Source organism: Alternaria atra, assembly GCF_907166805.1.
Source record: "Alternaria atra isolate CS162 genome assembly, contig: 23, whole genome shotgun sequence".
NCBI classification, from domain to species: domain Eukaryota; kingdom Fungi; phylum Ascomycota; class Dothideomycetes; order Pleosporales; family Pleosporaceae; genus Alternaria; species Alternaria atra.
This window is the reverse complement of record NW_025091321.1, coordinates 409,867-426,864: the sequence shown is the minus strand read 5'-3', so window position 1 is coordinate 426,864 and position 16,998 is coordinate 409,867. Positions and strand designations below refer to the sequence as shown.

General features: G+C 52.1%; 3 protein-coding genes across 3 annotated transcripts; 1 reads left to right on the top strand and 2 right to left on the bottom strand.

Moving 5' to 3' along the window:
- Positions 1-218: 218 nt before the first annotated feature.
- On the bottom strand, positions 219-1,452 carry ALTATR162_LOCUS3727 (uncharacterized protein; the record flags this gene model as incomplete). Its single annotated transcript, XM_043311335.1, has 2 exons — positions 219-1,145; positions 1,195-1,452. 2 exons carry the CDS (start codon positions 1,450-1,452, stop codon positions 219-221), a joined length of 1,185 nt encoding a protein of 394 aa, XP_043167270.1.
- Positions 1,453-4,904: 3,452 nt separating this feature from the next.
- ALTATR162_LOCUS3726 (uncharacterized protein) lies at positions 4,905-7,496 on the top strand (the record flags this gene model as incomplete). Its single annotated transcript, XM_043311334.1, has 1 exon — positions 4,905-7,496. One exon carries the CDS (start codon positions 4,905-4,907, stop codon positions 7,494-7,496), a length of 2,592 nt encoding a protein of 863 aa, XP_043167269.1.
- Positions 7,497-13,149: 5,653 nt separating this feature from the next.
- On the bottom strand, positions 13,150-15,498 carry ALTATR162_LOCUS3725 (uncharacterized protein; the record flags this gene model as incomplete). Its single annotated transcript, XM_043311333.1, has 2 exons — positions 13,150-14,796; positions 14,848-15,498. The coding sequence occupies 2 exons, from the start codon at positions 15,496-15,498 to the stop codon at positions 13,150-13,152; spliced, it is 2,298 nt and encodes a 765-aa protein (XP_043167268.1).
- Positions 15,499-16,998: the final 1,500 nt, after the last annotated feature.

The following is a 16,998-nucleotide window of genomic DNA, read 5'->3' as shown; positions in this document are numbered from 1 at the left end:
AATATTCGTGCACAGAAGCTTCAACGGAAAGGATACATGAGAGCTGATACCCGTGTTTCTTGAAAGTGGTAGTACACGTGTATACCTCAGTCACCCATAAATCAGCAAGCGCAAAGAATCCAATAGCGAAAACGACCAAAGATATTATCAACCGAGATGGCGAGGTATGTAAGATATGAGGACCGGGTTGATACATAACTTCAATTGTTTTCCAATCGTTACGTAGCTTTTCTCAGCTGAGCCAACGTAGCCTTTCCAGCTCTACTATCGTTCGCCCTCCCTAGCTCTTGTGAGATCCACTCACCCACCTCAGCCAGCTTCTCCATATCGACACCAGTCTTTGCGCCCAAGCTATGGAAGCAATGTACCAGATCCTCGGTTGCAACATTCCCAGTCGCACCCGGGCTAAACGGACAGCCCCCAAGGCCACCAACCGCCGCGTCAAAAGTACGAATACCGTGTTCTAGAGCGACAACCGAGTTGACCAAGGCCTGACCATACGTATCGTGGAAGTGGAGCGCCAGGTCATCTTTGGTTACACCCGCAGCATTCAACGTCTTCAGAAGCTCCAGCGTCTTGGGCGCAGTGCCCATGCCCGTGGTATCCGCTACTGATATCTCATCCGCGCCCATTTCCAACAAGCTTACTGCCAGCTCTGCCACCTTGTGTGGGTCTACATCTGGTCCTTCATAAGGGCAGCCGAGTGCGACTGAGATGTATGCCCGAACCTTGAGGTCCATCTCCTTTGCTTTGGACATGATGGGTTCGAAACGCTTCAGCGACTCGGCTATCGAGCAGTTGGTGTTCTTCTGCGTGAAGGACTCGGTCGCCGCTGTAAAGATGGAGAGCTCGTGTGTGGGTGCTGTTGCACCGCGGCTTTTGCCCATGGCTTCGGCGCCGGAGGATGCTGAGGGCATAGCATTGGGATCGGAGGAGGACGTGTTGAGGGCTGGTTCATTGTCGGGGCCCGGAGACGGCGGGGGTGTCGGGTATGCATCGTGTCCTGCTTGCGACTTGGACTGCCACATGGAGAGGAAGTTGTCGAAGCCCTTGACGTTTGGCAGGAGCCATTGGTATGTGATCGGGTGCGTCGATTGAGGTGTTCGAGAGAGGACGTGTTCGAGGATATCAGCCGAATTGGCCATCTGTCTTCATGGTCAGTGAATGTCCCCAGCTTCAAGCACTGTGTCTGACCTGTGGTACCCATTTGGGCGAGACGAAGGAGCCTGCCTCAATGGTAGTCAAGCCAGTCTTTGCCAGTCTCTCGACCAGCTCTATCTTTGTCGCCAGCGGCACTGTCTGCTTCTCATTCTGCAACCCATCTCGTGGTCCAACTTCGACGATGCGAACGTGGTCTGCGCGGCTAGAGGCGGCTGAAGCAAATGTTCTTCGAGGACACGGGTGACGCGCAGCAAGACGCGCAGAACGGAGACCAACGAATTTTGAGATCATGGTGATGATCTACTTGTACGTAGTAGGCGATTCAGGGTCAGATAAAGTGGTATGGCATGACGTGCATAGCTGTCAGACGGTTTGTGGGGTTGATGTTTGCGGGGATCATGTTATGCATGGACCACTCATCCGAGCTTTGAGCTCCGACCTTGGGAGCTTCAACATAACCATAACCTCGGACACCATGCGTGTGCTGTAAACGTGGGAACATGGCATCGCAGGCATCGCATGCATCGTGAAGCGAGTCGCAGTACTTGGCATCTCGGGATATTGTTGTATCTTAGCACGATGAAGTTACTGCACAAGTGCGTCTACCTAGGTACTTTCACTGAAATCTTGGCACGCTCTAACTTTACCACTTGCGCAGCGAAACTTCAAAGCACCAGCATCTGCCAAAGACTATAACTCTCAAATAGGGTGGGATACTCGGGAGGTTCTTCCTTCTGCCCACCCCACTTCCGTTTGCTCATACGAATTGCGCCATCCATGGCCAGATGTTCGTCTCTACGGGAGCTCCATTCCATCGTGCGAAGTCGAAATTACCTGTGCAAGCTAGAGCACTTCCAGCTAGCCGGCCGAAACTTTGTCAAGCGCTCGGCCATGGCCAATAGTTATTTCACATGCAAGACATGTATCTAGCGGATCTACAAACAGGAATGGGTCGAACCGCAGCCATCAGACCGCTCTTCTGCGTCGTCTCAAAGCGTTGTGTCCGCGTGTTTACAAGCCGGATACAATCACCCTTGAACGATATCGACGCTAAAGCCCAAGACCCAGCGGACCCCATCGACGGTGTTGTTCGCTAGCGCAGGGTTCTTGTGGAGACCATAAATAGAGAGCTCCGAGGAGCCTTGTTCGTTGCTCTAACCGCAGCCGCCGGCTGTTCAGAAGATCTAGCGCTTGTGGACGCCTTCGTCTTGTCGTTCCCTACCAAGTGCCGGCGAAATGACGATCTTCAAGATCAAGACGCGGAAGCACTTCTCCATTGAGTCTGCCTCGGCCTGGCCAAAGGTTTTTGAAACGTCTGCTGTCGGGCCGGGCATCGTAGAATTGAGGGCCCGGAAAGCGAGATCTATATACTCTACCTGGCGCCGGAAAAATTGCCAGGGCGGAGATTAGGGCATTGTAGAGTTGTCATGGCCCGCTCGCTTCGAGGAATGTCCCACAAAATGGCGTAGTTCATCTAGTCGTAGGTATCGGACAAACTCCGATCCTCAGGCATTTTACGGCTGCTGCATCATAATGGGATGATTATCGGATATTGCCCGGAGCTTGACAATGAACATGAAGAGCCGCAGCTCTCCCCATCGTTTTGTCTAGCCTCGCAGAAGCTAGGCATCCTGCCGGCATCCGTGAGGCTCTTCGTAAGGTGCTCGGTGTGATATCTTGGTCTGGAATCCAGAAAGCCACTGCCAGCGGGCCTTCTGTGGAGCGAAGCAAGGTATCCTACCAACGTGACGAGCTTTTCAATGAGGGTTTACCAAGTGGGCGAACGAGGTCTGTGGCTTCGTGTCCCCGTACTACCCCGCGTGTGCACATTTGCGCAGGCGCATTGACGGTGAACTGCTTTCCCCAGGTACGGACGGCTAGTGACATGTCTTGGAGAATGAAACCTTGTCTAGCAACACAAAAGCCATCTGCTGACGGGAGGTTGAAGCTGTTTGTTACCTGAGACAAATCGTTGAGTGGTGGAGCACAGCCAGCATACCAAAGTAGCGCGTGTCCCCGATGCATGTCTGACTTGGCACTCACGTGCCCAATACCACGATCAGGCTAGCGTATGGGAATCGGTGAAGGCGCCACTTTGACAATGGATTGTATCTACACGAATAAGGTGGTGGATAGGATGGGGATAGGATGGGGATGGGGAACGGATTGGGCTCTGAGTGACCTAGGCGCCGTTAGCAGATAGAGTTCGGCACTCTTGCGGCGGCCGAAGCCACGGCATCATGCACGACACGACAGAGGCTTTTGAGGTTTCAAGGCTGTTGAGGACAACCCTGGAGAACTCATGATGGGACGAGAGAAGGAGAGCTCATGAGGTGTTTGGGGCACTGCTACCATGAGTTTTGCACGAACCGTGGGGGCGCAGTTGAGATGGCAATGGTCATATCACTCTCTCATCAGGCCCGCATGGCTTGTTATCACGGCGGGTCCCACAAGAACGGTTCTGCCAAGAGGTATGCGGAGCAGGCGACAGCAGAGCGACGTACAGCTGCTGGTAGTCGTCCGGTATCCCAGGCACCCCGGCCATTGCGTGCAGCTTTGCATCATTCACGCCTGGGCCAGCCGTGTCCTTAATCCTCGATGTCATCGCAATATCCGCGCCCGCCGTCAGACGTGTGCTCGTCGTGTCTGCTGCCCCGTCGCGTGCAGAGGTGCGCAAATTGCATCACCCACGCTTCCTGCCATCCCTATGCCTTGCGGCAGATCAGAGACTCCCGTTGCGGGGTTGGCGTGCAATGGGAGGCCGTTTCTTTAACCTTACGTACTCGTCCAGGGCTTGGCTTGGCAGAAGGCTTCACCAGCGGGCGGCTTTTCGCTGCGACCTCCCACTGGCAAACTACAAGCGCTGCCATCCCAGACAACCTCATTCTACACAGCTTCGATGCGTCTTCGCGACGGCACATTGATCGCCTCGGTCGGCTCCGTGACCATTTGCGCCTGGTCATTCGTCCGAGCGCTCACGTTGTCCATGCTGGCCCTGACGCTATCAGCGCTACTTCTGCAGCAGTGCAGCAGCTCGCGAGCCGAACAAGCCCTGCAACGCCTTCACCCCGGAGCCCTCGACACAAGCTCTCTCAGTGGCTGTTGCCTCTTAGCTGCTCCGAACTTAGCGGCCGGTAGTAGATCGTGTGCGTTGTAGCTTCTCATTGGTGGAGCTTTCGTGGCGTCCAGCCCTCTCCGTCCTGCAGCAGGCCACTGTCGCCATCCATCTTCAAGCTCCTGCCGGGGTGCTACCATTTTTCCACGATGTAACCCGACCCTAACCCGACCTTACCTCGCGCTGTCCTGCAATTCGCCGTGGTGGTGTGGGGTGTGGTAGGGATTGCCACAGCCAAAGCCTCGCAGCCGCTGCGAGAACATGCGGGCACCTGGCCTACTCGCTGCGGGCTACATCCTTCATGCACATCTCTCAAGATGACCACCTCTTCTCTTAATATCCTAGCGTCCAGTATGCCGCGGCATTTTGCATCCTACCCCTTGGCATGCCAGAGCCCTGTCCGCTAGGTCCCTGACCTTATCAGACGGGGACCAAGCTTCCTTTACCCAGACCTGTCGAGGCCAAAATAATACTTACCCACCGTGACGCGCTTCTTCTATGCTCCATTGAGTATTACCCCTCGTCTTCTTGTCTATTCTGTTTCTACACTTACTATACACGATCCACATCCTGCCGATGCAACGTTGTAGAGTACTGCAATAACACTTCCTCTTTTATTACACCCACCATGGCCGTCTCACCAACTACTGCTCAGCCTGCTGCTGAGGTCGTTCAGAAAGCAGACACCACCGCCACCAACACCAACAACGCTGCCGCTGCCCCCAGGAAACGAAGAAGAAGAGCACCCGCCACTGGAGCCACCGACGACTGCTTTGCTTGCAAGAAACGTCAAGTCAAGTGTGATCGACGCCGTCCATACTGTGGGCCGTGTGTTGACATTGGAAAAGAATGCTCCGGGTACCGTACCACTCTAACATGGGGCGTGGGAGTAGCCAGCCGTGGAAAGCTCCGAGGCATGTCTTTGCCTATTGCAAAGTCGCCTTCTGCAGCTGCAGCACAGGAGCCAAAAACCCAACGGATGAACTCCATAGCTTCTACCAGCACCACTTCATCCACCAGTGCTCACCAAGACCAGCACAACTTCAACCACCGTGCGAGCATTGACTTTGGTGCACACTCACCAAGGAGTCCTACCAGTCCCATGTTCTCTGCACCGCAAGAATATCAGTACTTTAGTCCAACAAGCCCAATACCCATACCCACTCCTTCCACTCCAATGGGATATCCCATGCAACATCATGGAGAACACTTCGAGTTCATGCATCCCCAAGCCTCCAAGTTCAGACATCACCAGCCACACAGGGGCCCTCTCCAAAGACTACAAACCACTCTACATACACCTTTCGAGGACAACGGCATGTCTGCTTCTTCTGCTTCTCTTGGCACCTACAGCGATAGCGACTTCCCTTCACCAAGCGAGTTCCCGAATACCCCCGTCGATGAGTTTCCGTTTGCAGATCCGTCGATACCACGTTATCAGCCATTCGACCAGGCGCCCATGGGCTCTCTGGACCACTACTTCATTCACGAGGCTCCTCGCTCATTACCAACTGGTGACGACATGAGCTCCAGTGTAAGCTCCGATCAGAGCATACACGACTATCCCGAAGTAAGCGCAGCCTCGCAAAGTATGGGCCCTGTCGGCTTTCAGGATGTTTTTGTTGAGGGGGAGATGAGCTCGAGTTTCAATGGATTCCAGCCCGGCTTCTCCTTTCTTCCGTCGGAGGGTATGTCTTCCTATGGCTCTGGCCCCCTGTCTCAAGACGTACTGTCGCTCACCACTTCTATTCCTCAGAGCCTTACCATCGCTTCGCCCCTTTCCCCGCGGATGCTATCCCTTCTGGACTACTACGACAAATTTATATGCCCGGTGCTGGTGGCTTTTGATAGCCATACGAACCCTTACCGGATGCATATCATACATCTAGCCATGCGAAACGAGGAGTTGCAGAACGCCATTGGCGCTCTAGCTACCAACAACATGCGCATGCGCGGAGGTATTGAAGGCCGACGACTAAGCGTACTGCATGATACGCGCCTGATACCGGATCATGCCTACTCGCAGATGACGACACAAGAGCTGCGCGAGATGCATGGCGAAGCAACCGACGAAGAAAAGCACTACAAGGCCAACTCCATTGCCCTTCTCAACAAGAAGCTTGTCGACTACGATGGCTCGCAGGACGACTCCGTACTCGCTACGCTTCTCATTCTTTGTCTCTTCCATGTTTGTGATTCAGGCTTTACGAAATTCAAGACTCAGCTCGCCGGTGTCCAGAAGCTGTTGAGTCTGCGTGACAGGACAGTTCAGTCAGAGTTTGTTGGATGGATCGAGACTTTCTTTACTTGGTTTGATGTCATGACTGCTGCAGTCAATGACCGAGAGATCGAAGTACGCGGCGACTCGCTCGACATGATGAATCTAAGTGCCAACTTGGGCGCATTAGAACACCATTCTGGCTGCGAAGGCCGGTTGTTCAAACTTATTGCACGACTCGGACGACTAAATCTGCTTAGTCAGAACCGACCTGTACGCGACAACGACGACACGCCTACATCTTCACCCCGACCCAAGAAAGTCAAAGACTTTTACTCGTTCAGCTTCGATAACATGGATGGCAACGGTTGGGGGACACCCATTAATGAGCACGTCGATCCCTTCACCTCGGCACGCGATGATCCTCGCTCCGAGTTCTGGAGCGAGTGGAGCGATCTTCGAATTCGGCTACAAGAGTGGGAATTCCCGTCACCTGGCGACATGCACTCCACTTCTTGCGAAGCCACATCTTCGATGCTCGCAATGTCGCCAGAACAAGCTGCGCTTCTTCACATAAGTGAGAGCTTCCGCTATGCGGCGCTTCTCTACACTGAGCGCCTAGCACAACCGACTCTACCCGCCTCAGCCCTCAACTTCCAAAACCTGGTATCACAGGGCCTTTACCACATATCCCAGATTGGTATGACGAGCTGCGTCAACAAGTTCCTACTATGGCCACTATTCATTATTGGCACGGAATGCGTTGACCCCGAACACCGCGCAGTCGTGCGACAACGATGTGTGGAGATTCAACGGGAGAGCGGCTTCTTCAACAACCTTAGCGGTCTAGAAGTACTCGAACGCGTATGGCGTGAAGATGACGAATGGTCAGACGGCGATGTGCAGGTACCAAGGCAAAATGGGCCTTTCAGTACCATACAGCATCCTTTCCGATGGAGGCGAGCTATGGATCGCGTGGACGGGGAGTACATTGTGATTTAATGACGACGCTTGCTGGACATAAGCTATGCATACGGGCTTGAGCATATACACAGATACGAAGCTCACCAACGAAGGAAAACGTGCATGAACCGGTTTTACTACATGGGGCTCAGGATTGGGTGGGTCGGGTTGGGAAAAGCGAACCCAGGCAAACAAGTTTTTCGGCATCATTTTATGTACATTTGTAGCGACGTTATGCGGCATACCCTGCAACGATATGAAGTTTTGTGAAAAACGTTACGCAGAACATTGAATGAAAAATGTATTCTCTGCTCACTCGCCCTCCCACATACACCCCACGCCCGCTCCTTCGCTTGTGATCATCTCGACTTGCTATCTTTCCAAGATTGCGCGACTCGTTCAAGCTCACCCAAATCGCCTATTTTTACACAAGCATCGCACATGCATCCCAACGCTTATCCCATGCAAGGCTGCACGAGCAGGTCTCTTACCAACACAACGGGTTGCAAATGCGGTTACACGAAAAATGAAATAACATGAGCTGAGGTCATTCATCTGGACAAGGCTCACCGGTTCGGCGCCCGTCAGCAAATCGTACAACACCCCGACCCAACAAAGCGTGAGCCTTGTGTAGATTGTGGCTGCAGCCTCCCATTCAGAGGCAAAGCAACTGCAACTCGCTGACCTCATCACATGTCCAAGCAAGATCGTCATCACATAAACTTTGTAAGGGTGCGTTGCGCATACCCAGTCAGACAACAGCAGCGACAGCGACGGCAACGTTCGATTAAGGTGATAAGGTGACCCGATCTTCCAAGGCTCAAGCTTGTACCAGCTGACCCTGGATCCACGAACCACGACCACGAACACAAGACAAGACTACCTTGAGCAACAGAAAACAACCAGGTCAGGGGTTCACGGCGACGACGAACGGCCATGGCGCGCAAGAGGCGGTTATGGCGGAGTTAGAGTGCTGACATTTGACGGCAGCAGGGAGCGCGGGGCAAAAAGGAAGGGTTCGGAGATGCCGCCGCTGGATGTCGCAATGAAACGAAGCTTTCGACAGGTACATCTACTGGTACCACTCGTCGTGCCTTTCGAACATGGAAAATGCTTTTAGAGGCGAAAAGTTCAGATTACGATGAAGGCAACGCCGATGCCGTTGGTTGGTGATGGTACGTACCGCATAATTAGTTGAGAAGGGCGTTCTCGCTCATTCCGGCTCAGCCTGCCCTGCGACTACTTGTTCGAACGGGGATCTGCGGTGATCATCTGCCAGGTACAAGGAGTAATCATGCTGACAGCTCAGCTCATGTATACTTGAAGCTTTGTTCTTTTCTTTCTTGTAAAGCAAGTCCAGCCTGCGTACTCGAGTTGCACACGTCATGCTCGTGCACCGCAACACAATAATATCGGAGGTGCATCGCTTCTTTGCCGGCTTTGCGGGGGACAGTTAGAGAGATATCAGTAGCCGGTGGGGGGGATGTTCACGATACGAGGCGGAGACAAGCCCGTGGGCGCCCTTACCCGTCAAATGGCCCTGTTTATTTCAGGACGCTTGTTTCATGCGTAGCACAGAATGAGAAGATTGCAACACGAGTTCATCCATTTCTATTTACCCCACGCTTTCACTAACCTACCCCTCTTAATGTTCGTTGTATCGCACTCCCTGTGTACTGCGCTAACCCTCCAAATCTCCGTGCGTGCATGTCCCTTTCGCTCCTCGGGATTAACGACTTGGCTACTATAGTACGTTGTATTGACAGCAAGTCAGCGAAGCCGAACAAGCCAAGATTTAACGCAGCATGAGGCCAAGATTTAACGCTAGGCATGACTTGCGATTGTAAAAGTAACAATATTTCCGAGCCTATGGGTATCCAATTGCGCACAGGAACGTGACTCGGGTCTCTCCCAATGTCACATTCGGGAATACCGCGGTATCTGTAACCCGGCATATAGGTACTGTACAAGCTGTTCGGATTCACCGACAGCCTGTGATTATCGTAGTGCCCCTATTGTTAGGACAGTACTTGTAACAACCCACCTGTGTAGAGGGCTCCCAAGATTACCAAGACTGGCGACGTACGCCAACGCGTCGTTCTTTGGTGTGCTACTCGGATACGCAGGAACCGCTCATCTCGTCACATTTGCACGCCGTTCGGGCGCCTCCCCAAGCTCATAACTCGAGCCGGCCATAATGCCTAATTGGGTCATCGGCTATTATTCGAAGGCCGGCTCGGCGGGCTTAGACTTTCGTTGTCTGACGGACGATAGTGCTATGTCTTGCATGTGATAATCTGGGGAAACAACAATCTTGTACGTAACTTTTGCGGAGTAGCATAGCCGGCACTTGCGGAGGAGGCGTTTTCTTACGAGACGTTCCGCTCGAGGCGTTGACCTTTCATCTCCGTGATTGTAGAGGGTGATGGTGTTGTGTTAGATGTGCGCTGTGTGTAGCTCGCGTGACGCGCAGAAGGATGATCGCGGAGCGGGCCATTGCAATCGATCATCAAAGGGCCGAAAGAGGCTTGTAGAGATGTGTGCATGTGTGTGTCGGACGGTGTTGCTGAGTCGAGCAATGGAAGGCCGAAGAAAAGTGATTGGACGAAGCTTCAGGTGGTGACGTTGTGGCTGAGAAGAAAAAAGTAGATATCGTGAGAGCGCGATGCTGTTGACGCACCCCCTAAGGCCGGCACTTCCGGTCTTTGTTGGCGTGAGAAACATGCATGCGTCTACACTTTGGTTACATCGGTGGTGCAGTAGGCTCTTAGTTCTGATGTCTGTAGTACACCAGTAAAGAAGAGTTCCAGAGAAGCTTGAAGAACAACTATATGTCACGGGTGTTACGGACGACGGAGCTCTCGGTATCTACCTACGCTTGCCCCTCGCGTCTGCGCAACCATCTTCACCCGAGTATGATGCTCTCTTACACTTGCGAAGAAAAACGTCACTAGGAAATCAAAACTGTAATGGTGGTACCTGGTATTCTTTGCGCACGGCTCCCACGCATTAAGACTGTCGTAGACCTTCACCACCGTGCAACAGCCAAAACGTCATGATAGATAAGTGGTTGAGCACAGACCTTCTCTCAAGTGTAATGCTCTCTCATCCCAGAAGACGAAATCCGCGATTGTTAATACGTCGCAGCGATGCTAGTTTTTGATGGTCTTCTCAACAGATCTTGCACTCCTTCTCTTGAGATGGTCGTATTATCACCGGTCTTCATCGTTCGGCTCAACCACAATCATTCAGCCTCCTACATCACAGCACTTGTTATCGAGATTCAAGACTCCCGGACCGCACGGCCTATGCGCTCTCTGCTGCAGACATGCATCAAGATGCCGAGGAATCCCTCGAAACCCCTCTTGTGTGTCTTGCAGACTGGCACGGACTATGACGGGCGCTTGACGATTTTTTCTCTCTCTCTGAGCTCAGGCCTCTCGCGTAGATATTCAGAAGCCCGGCCTTTCTCCCATCCTCCATGTCTCCATCTCAAGCACAGTCTTCGTGTTCTTATCGTATGTGGACCCTGGAGGTCTGAGCGTATGGACAATGCGTCGTACGACCTATAATGTTTTCTAAGTTCGTGAGTGATAAAACTAGAAATTGAAGATTGGAAATAGAAGTTTGGGAGCCGCGGAACACACACTCTGTGTAGTGCCGAAGATCACACCTCAACGCGAACTCGCTCAGACGGCTCGGTTACTTCCCACAGGGTATGATCTACGGACATGAACCGTCCAGACACTCCTCCTCGGGCAACAATCTTCTTTTCTTACAGCGCCTTAACCGCCAAAACCTCATTCGCTCAACTGCACTTGAACAAACAAGCACGCCACACCGCCTACTGCTGACCAAACATACAGAAAAAGAGTCTCCACCTGATCCCCAATTACAGCCACGGCGGTACGCTCTCAAAATGGCCCACCGGCGTAATGCTATTCCGCATAGCAGCCGAGCAGTATATCCAACTTCCCTGCCCTGCGCTCAGCCACGACTTGGGATAGGCTACCAACCCCTCGTTACTATAACACGACTCATTATACATCGTCAATGCAAAAATACCTGCACTAGCGCACCGAATGTTCGATTCAAGAGTCCATGGACATGGGACGGTCATAGACCTCAATCTGTGCAAGGCTGTGCAGATAGACCTGCAGATATGTAGCCGCGGGAAGTTAACCGATTGCGGATAGCTACAAGGTAACTAGGGTTGATTGGCAGCAAGCAAGAGAGAGAGGGGGAGAGGGAGAGAAGCGATAGACACGGCCTAGAATCGAGTCATGGTTAAAAATCGTTGATCGACACACACTAGAGGGAGTATTCTAGATCGCAAATCTTGGTGTTGAGAATTCAAGGGACATTCAAGGGAATAGTCGGGCCATCGACAACACGTACGAACAGCGATTGGTGGGATCTCTCACCTGCGAAAGATCGTACAGTGTACTTTATCGCAGTGGAGCAATGAGAAAATGGATACACATGCAATCAAGAAATACGAAACTTTCGACTCCTACAAAATATCCACAGATAACGGTCTTGGTAGATCCTCTCTCTTCCCTACTACTGCTTCGGAATCCCCAACCCGCACTTTCCATTACGCGACTGGGTACCTGAAACCAAGGGTACACAGAGATCCCTCCACCACTACCATACCCCTCAAACTAACTTTCCAGGCTATCCTCTGGTGTTCACACTAATGAGACACACTCCTTCCCTTTTCCTAACCATGTCCTCCGACGTGGTCCTGCATCTGCATCTCCCCACGACCAGCTAAGCTAGCTAGAACCAGTCGTCACTCACGAACAACACCGACCTGCATGACACCATGCATGTGAAGCTATCGATTAAGCTATCGATGCATACATGCAATGTGATTGTGCCTGCTTTCTCTACCACACCCTCACGAACCTCTCCCGCACTACATTCTGACAGCAAGGCAGTCAGTCCATCTTACACGCTTACACAAGGTTGGGCTTTATCCCTCTTCCAGCCGTGGGATATGCAATGGAAGGTGCTAAGAAGATGTGCGGAATGCCTCGGCATCCGTCGGTTAGTGCGGCACAGTAACGGGCCGTGCTTCGATAACGTTCTCGAAGGCTATGCCGGTGCAACAACGTATCTATCCCGCCGTCCAACGCCATGTATTGGGGAAGTTTTGGTGAGGGGTATACGGCATGGAGGTGGCTGGCTGGCTGGCTAGCTGGCTAGCTGGCTAGCATTTCACCTGCTTGCTTTTTCATCTCTCCTAGGCCTAGCGAATCCCAAAGTCCACATGGTGCACGTTTATGCGCACTACCCCAACGAACGCATGTTCATACAGCGTTTCGGCCACGCAGCTGGGTTGGGAAGGTGAATAGATAGGTAAGCGCGATAGTAAATTATCAGCCTACGTCAATGTGGATGGCGCATGAACTCTGGAAAAAAGACGTTGAGTACGAGTTTCGAAGAGTAAGGGGGACAAAGCCGGGAAGGAAGGCGGGATAACGGCCTGAAGCGGGAAGGGAAGGATCTAGCAGGCTCGGAGCATTGTTTTCTCATACTCAACTTCTCATACAACCGAGATGATGTGAATAATGCTTCGATGTCGTTATTTCATGTCTGAAGGACCGAATCTCTCGTATTCGTTACATTGAGTTGATATTACTATTAGCTGCACCGTGGCTACCGATGATGTGCAAGTTCCACTTCTCTACATGCTCATTTCGTCCGCTTCTTCCTTGTAGCTGACCTGGGCCGTAGCCCTGCCAGACTTCTTCCGTGTCGCAAGAGGCCGTGCATTTCGCTTCTGCACAACAGGAGCCTCGTCCTCGCTCCCTACATCGCTAAGTGGGGGTGAGCTAAGCTGATCTTCCTCTTCATCGGAAGCTGAAGGTGTTGGCACGGGCTTTGCTGCTGCCTTCTTCTTAGTCGAACCTGCTGCTACTCGCTTAGCCGGTGCGGCTTTCTTGGCTGGTGTCTTGATGGGCGTCTTGACATCCTCAAGTGGAGCAGCTTCACTTGCTACAGACGCCGCGTCAGCGGCGGTCTTGCGCTTCTTCTTCGCGGGTGTAGCGGCGCCGTCTTCTTTCTTCTTGATTATGCGTTTTGGGGGTCTGAGCCAGTCCTCCATACCCGGAGGCCAGTACACTCTTCCCTCTGGTCCTCCCATACCCACTTCCTCGTCGGGTACGATAGGCGGGGGTACGTCCTCTGGCTCTTCCTCTTCTATCTTCACATCCAGTTCGTCAAGTTCGTCGACCTTCTTCTTCTTGGTCTTTTTTACAGCCTTCTTAGGTTTGGGCTTCCAGAGCTTGTTCTCGTCTTGACGCGTATGTGGCAGAATGTCGTTGAAAGTATGAAATCCTGGAAGCTTGAAAGTTCGCATAAGCTCAAACACTGCTTGCTCCTTGTCTTTCGCCTCTATCATCAAGTCCATGGTGTCAGGGCAAGGAGGTAATGTCATGACGCGAGGTGAATGCTTTCTCCGTGTCGTGCGAGTAATCGCAGCAGGTGTAGGCTCAGAGTAATGCATCTTAGGGGTGATTCCTTTCTTTTTCCACGTCGCAAGAATACGTGGGTAGAGATCCATAATGTCTTTCGTACCCTCACGAATCTGCTCTGCGTCGAAGATGATGTTGTGATGGTGGTAGTCGAGCACGAACGGGATGTTGAGCTCTTCGCATAGAGGCAACAACTCATGCACCGACCACACAACATCGTCGTTCTCAAGCACCAGACGATTCTTGACGCTCTGAGGAAGCTTTGCATAATTCTCCTTGAATCTCTCAATGGCCGCCGGCTTGTCGCCATATGCTCCACCAAGATGTAGAATCATGACAGCATCGCGATTCTGCTGCTCTGGAAGCTTCAGAAGAGAAAGCAGCTCGTCGTGGTACTCCAGATCACGCATTGCATTGTCGATGACCTGCTTCCGCGGCGAGCCCAACTGTGTAAATTGGCCCGGATGAGTAGTCACTCGATGACCCAACTCGCTGATCACTTTGCCTACTTCACGCAATGTCTCACCAGCGAAAGGCTCAAGCTTGTAGCCGTACTCGTCATGGCTTGCGAACGGAAACATCTCGCTACTCAAGCGCATGAACTTGATGCCGTACTTGTCGTTCCAGCGCACCATCTTGATGATATCCCGCGCATTGGCGAGGCCTATCTCTTCCACATATCTCATTCCCCGCGCGACATCCGCTGGTTGTTCCTTATCGGGGCGATTCTTAGTGGCATGTTCGGGCTGCGAGGGGTCCTTCAGGGGATGGCGATGTTCAATGATGCTCGCGATACGACAGGTTCTCGAGCTGAAGACGGGAGGGGTAGCACTACGGAGGTACGTATTAAGACAGGCCTGTATGCACACTCGTTAGTTTAGATTAAAAAGTACCTGCAGGACGCATACGTAGCCTAGCCGCCCTTTCCATGGAAGAGGAAGGTATTCAGAATTGACCGGTGGGGGTCTCGACAGGGCTTCCTTGACCTCTGTCTCGTCCTCGTCTTCAGCCTCTAGGTTATCAATGTCGTCGGGATCGCCAGACACCCCGGCGCTGGCTGCAGAAGCGGTGGTTTTCCCCACGACGCCATTCACAGCGCCTGTGTTGGTGTCATCCTCTTCCACTTTGATTTGCTGCGCTTCGGCCTTCTTTCGCTTGTTCTTTGCAGCATTCGCTGCAGGGGCGGCGCCATTTGCTACGGGCGCATCACCATTTGCGGCAGGTGGTGAAAGCTTCTTGTTCTTCGTGGTCGCATCTGGTGCAGTACTGGCTTCATTGGCAATGCCATTGCTGACGGCAGATTCCAGAACAGCATCCGCGCCTTCATCTGCATCAGGCGATGCGCGTAATGCAGTGACTCCGTCCAGGATGTCAGGGTTGGAGTTAGGATTAGTATTCTCGGCCTTTCCCCCACGCGTCGTTTGTCGACGTGGTGGCTTTGCGATATTGGTAGGCAAAGGCACGTCTGTTCGGCGCATATGTGATCGGTCTGTGGGAGGAGCTTCCTCTATCGTAGGGACCGCAGCCGCTACAGCAGACCTCTTCCGCTTAGGGGGCATGGTTGGAAGATAAGAGATTACGCGAGATCTCTGTAAAGTTGTCGTCGCGCGAAGTGGTGGTTGGAATGCGACACGAGAGCGGATGCAGTGAAAGGAACGTAGCATGTGTCCAAGACTCGGGTGATGTCGCTGTAGATGAACAACGAGGTCATTGAAAGGAGGCTGGAACCCGCGAGCCGTGCTTCCAGAGCCATGTTGGGTGGCTAACGCGTCGAACTCGCGCCTACGTCATTATATGGAAGTTTGATGTTATGACGCCGGTGTTGTTTGAGATCGGCTTTGACCCGATCGGCTACGATTAGCGAACCCGCCCGATCTCAGATCGTGTTCTGTCTTTCACATCTACAATCCCATCACGAACAGAATGACATTCGTAGCTGAGCTTGTGTGAAGAACCATCCATCCTGTTTTCTCACTGTACAGAAGGCATCATTTCAATATTGGTGCCCAGCCATTCCTGTGGCCAGGACGACACGACGAAATGGTGCGCATGCACAATTGCTATTTGTGCAAAGATCCCCTGAAGCACACGGCCCACTGATGTGCTGAGCATTTCACGATCTAGGGGGTCGACGTCATCAACGCATCCATCTTCATCTCTCACTGCGGTGCCTGCACATCCAGGCCCAATGTCAGCTAAACCTTCTATTGATCGTGGGTTCAATCCAGCAATCTCCTGATATGTTCTCGCACAGGTCTTACCACTCGTGGCCAAACCTATGATACTCAACTTCAAGTGCACCACCTCCACTACTGTCAAAACTATCTCAAACATCAGCCCATATATCATCTCCAAATCTTCCATCTAGTACCTTTCCATGATAATATACAATTGACTGCTGGAGAATTCTCTCATTGGTCAGCGTTCCTTGTGCGGTATATTTCACAAAGTGTAAACACACCTGGAATGATTATGGTGACTGTTAAGAAGGAGCAGGATCTCAATCAATCTCAACAGCTTTGCACAGATAATAATACTTGCTACCCAAGATTACAAATACTTCATCGGAACCTGTTAGTAGCAATTAGATATAAACCTCTTTCTACGAAGAAATAGCACGCAACATACAGATTCGCATATCAAATGGATTTGTCAAAATAGCGACATCTAGTAATGCTGTCATAGCGTAAAAGCTCTCGAAGAGACTTGCAAGCTCCCCACAATACCACAAAACCCTCCTATTTCTGCACCTATTCAAACTGAACCCTCTTCCGTTTGTCCCCGTTCAACTCAACGACCCGCAATCTTGCTCAAGGCAACAATCCCTTTCCCCTTCCCCTCCTCCTGACTGTCCCCTTCCCACTCACCTTTCTCTTTGTTCTTACCACCACCACCACCACCGCCACTCTCATTTCTTTCACTTCATCTTCACTTCGGAGGAGGATGATTCAGAGGAGGAAGTCATCTTCATCATCGTCATCTATCCCCCTCCCTATCCTTCCACTTGAGTCTAGCTACTACCGTCTTCTTGCGAGATGGTGATGATTTCCTGTCGAATG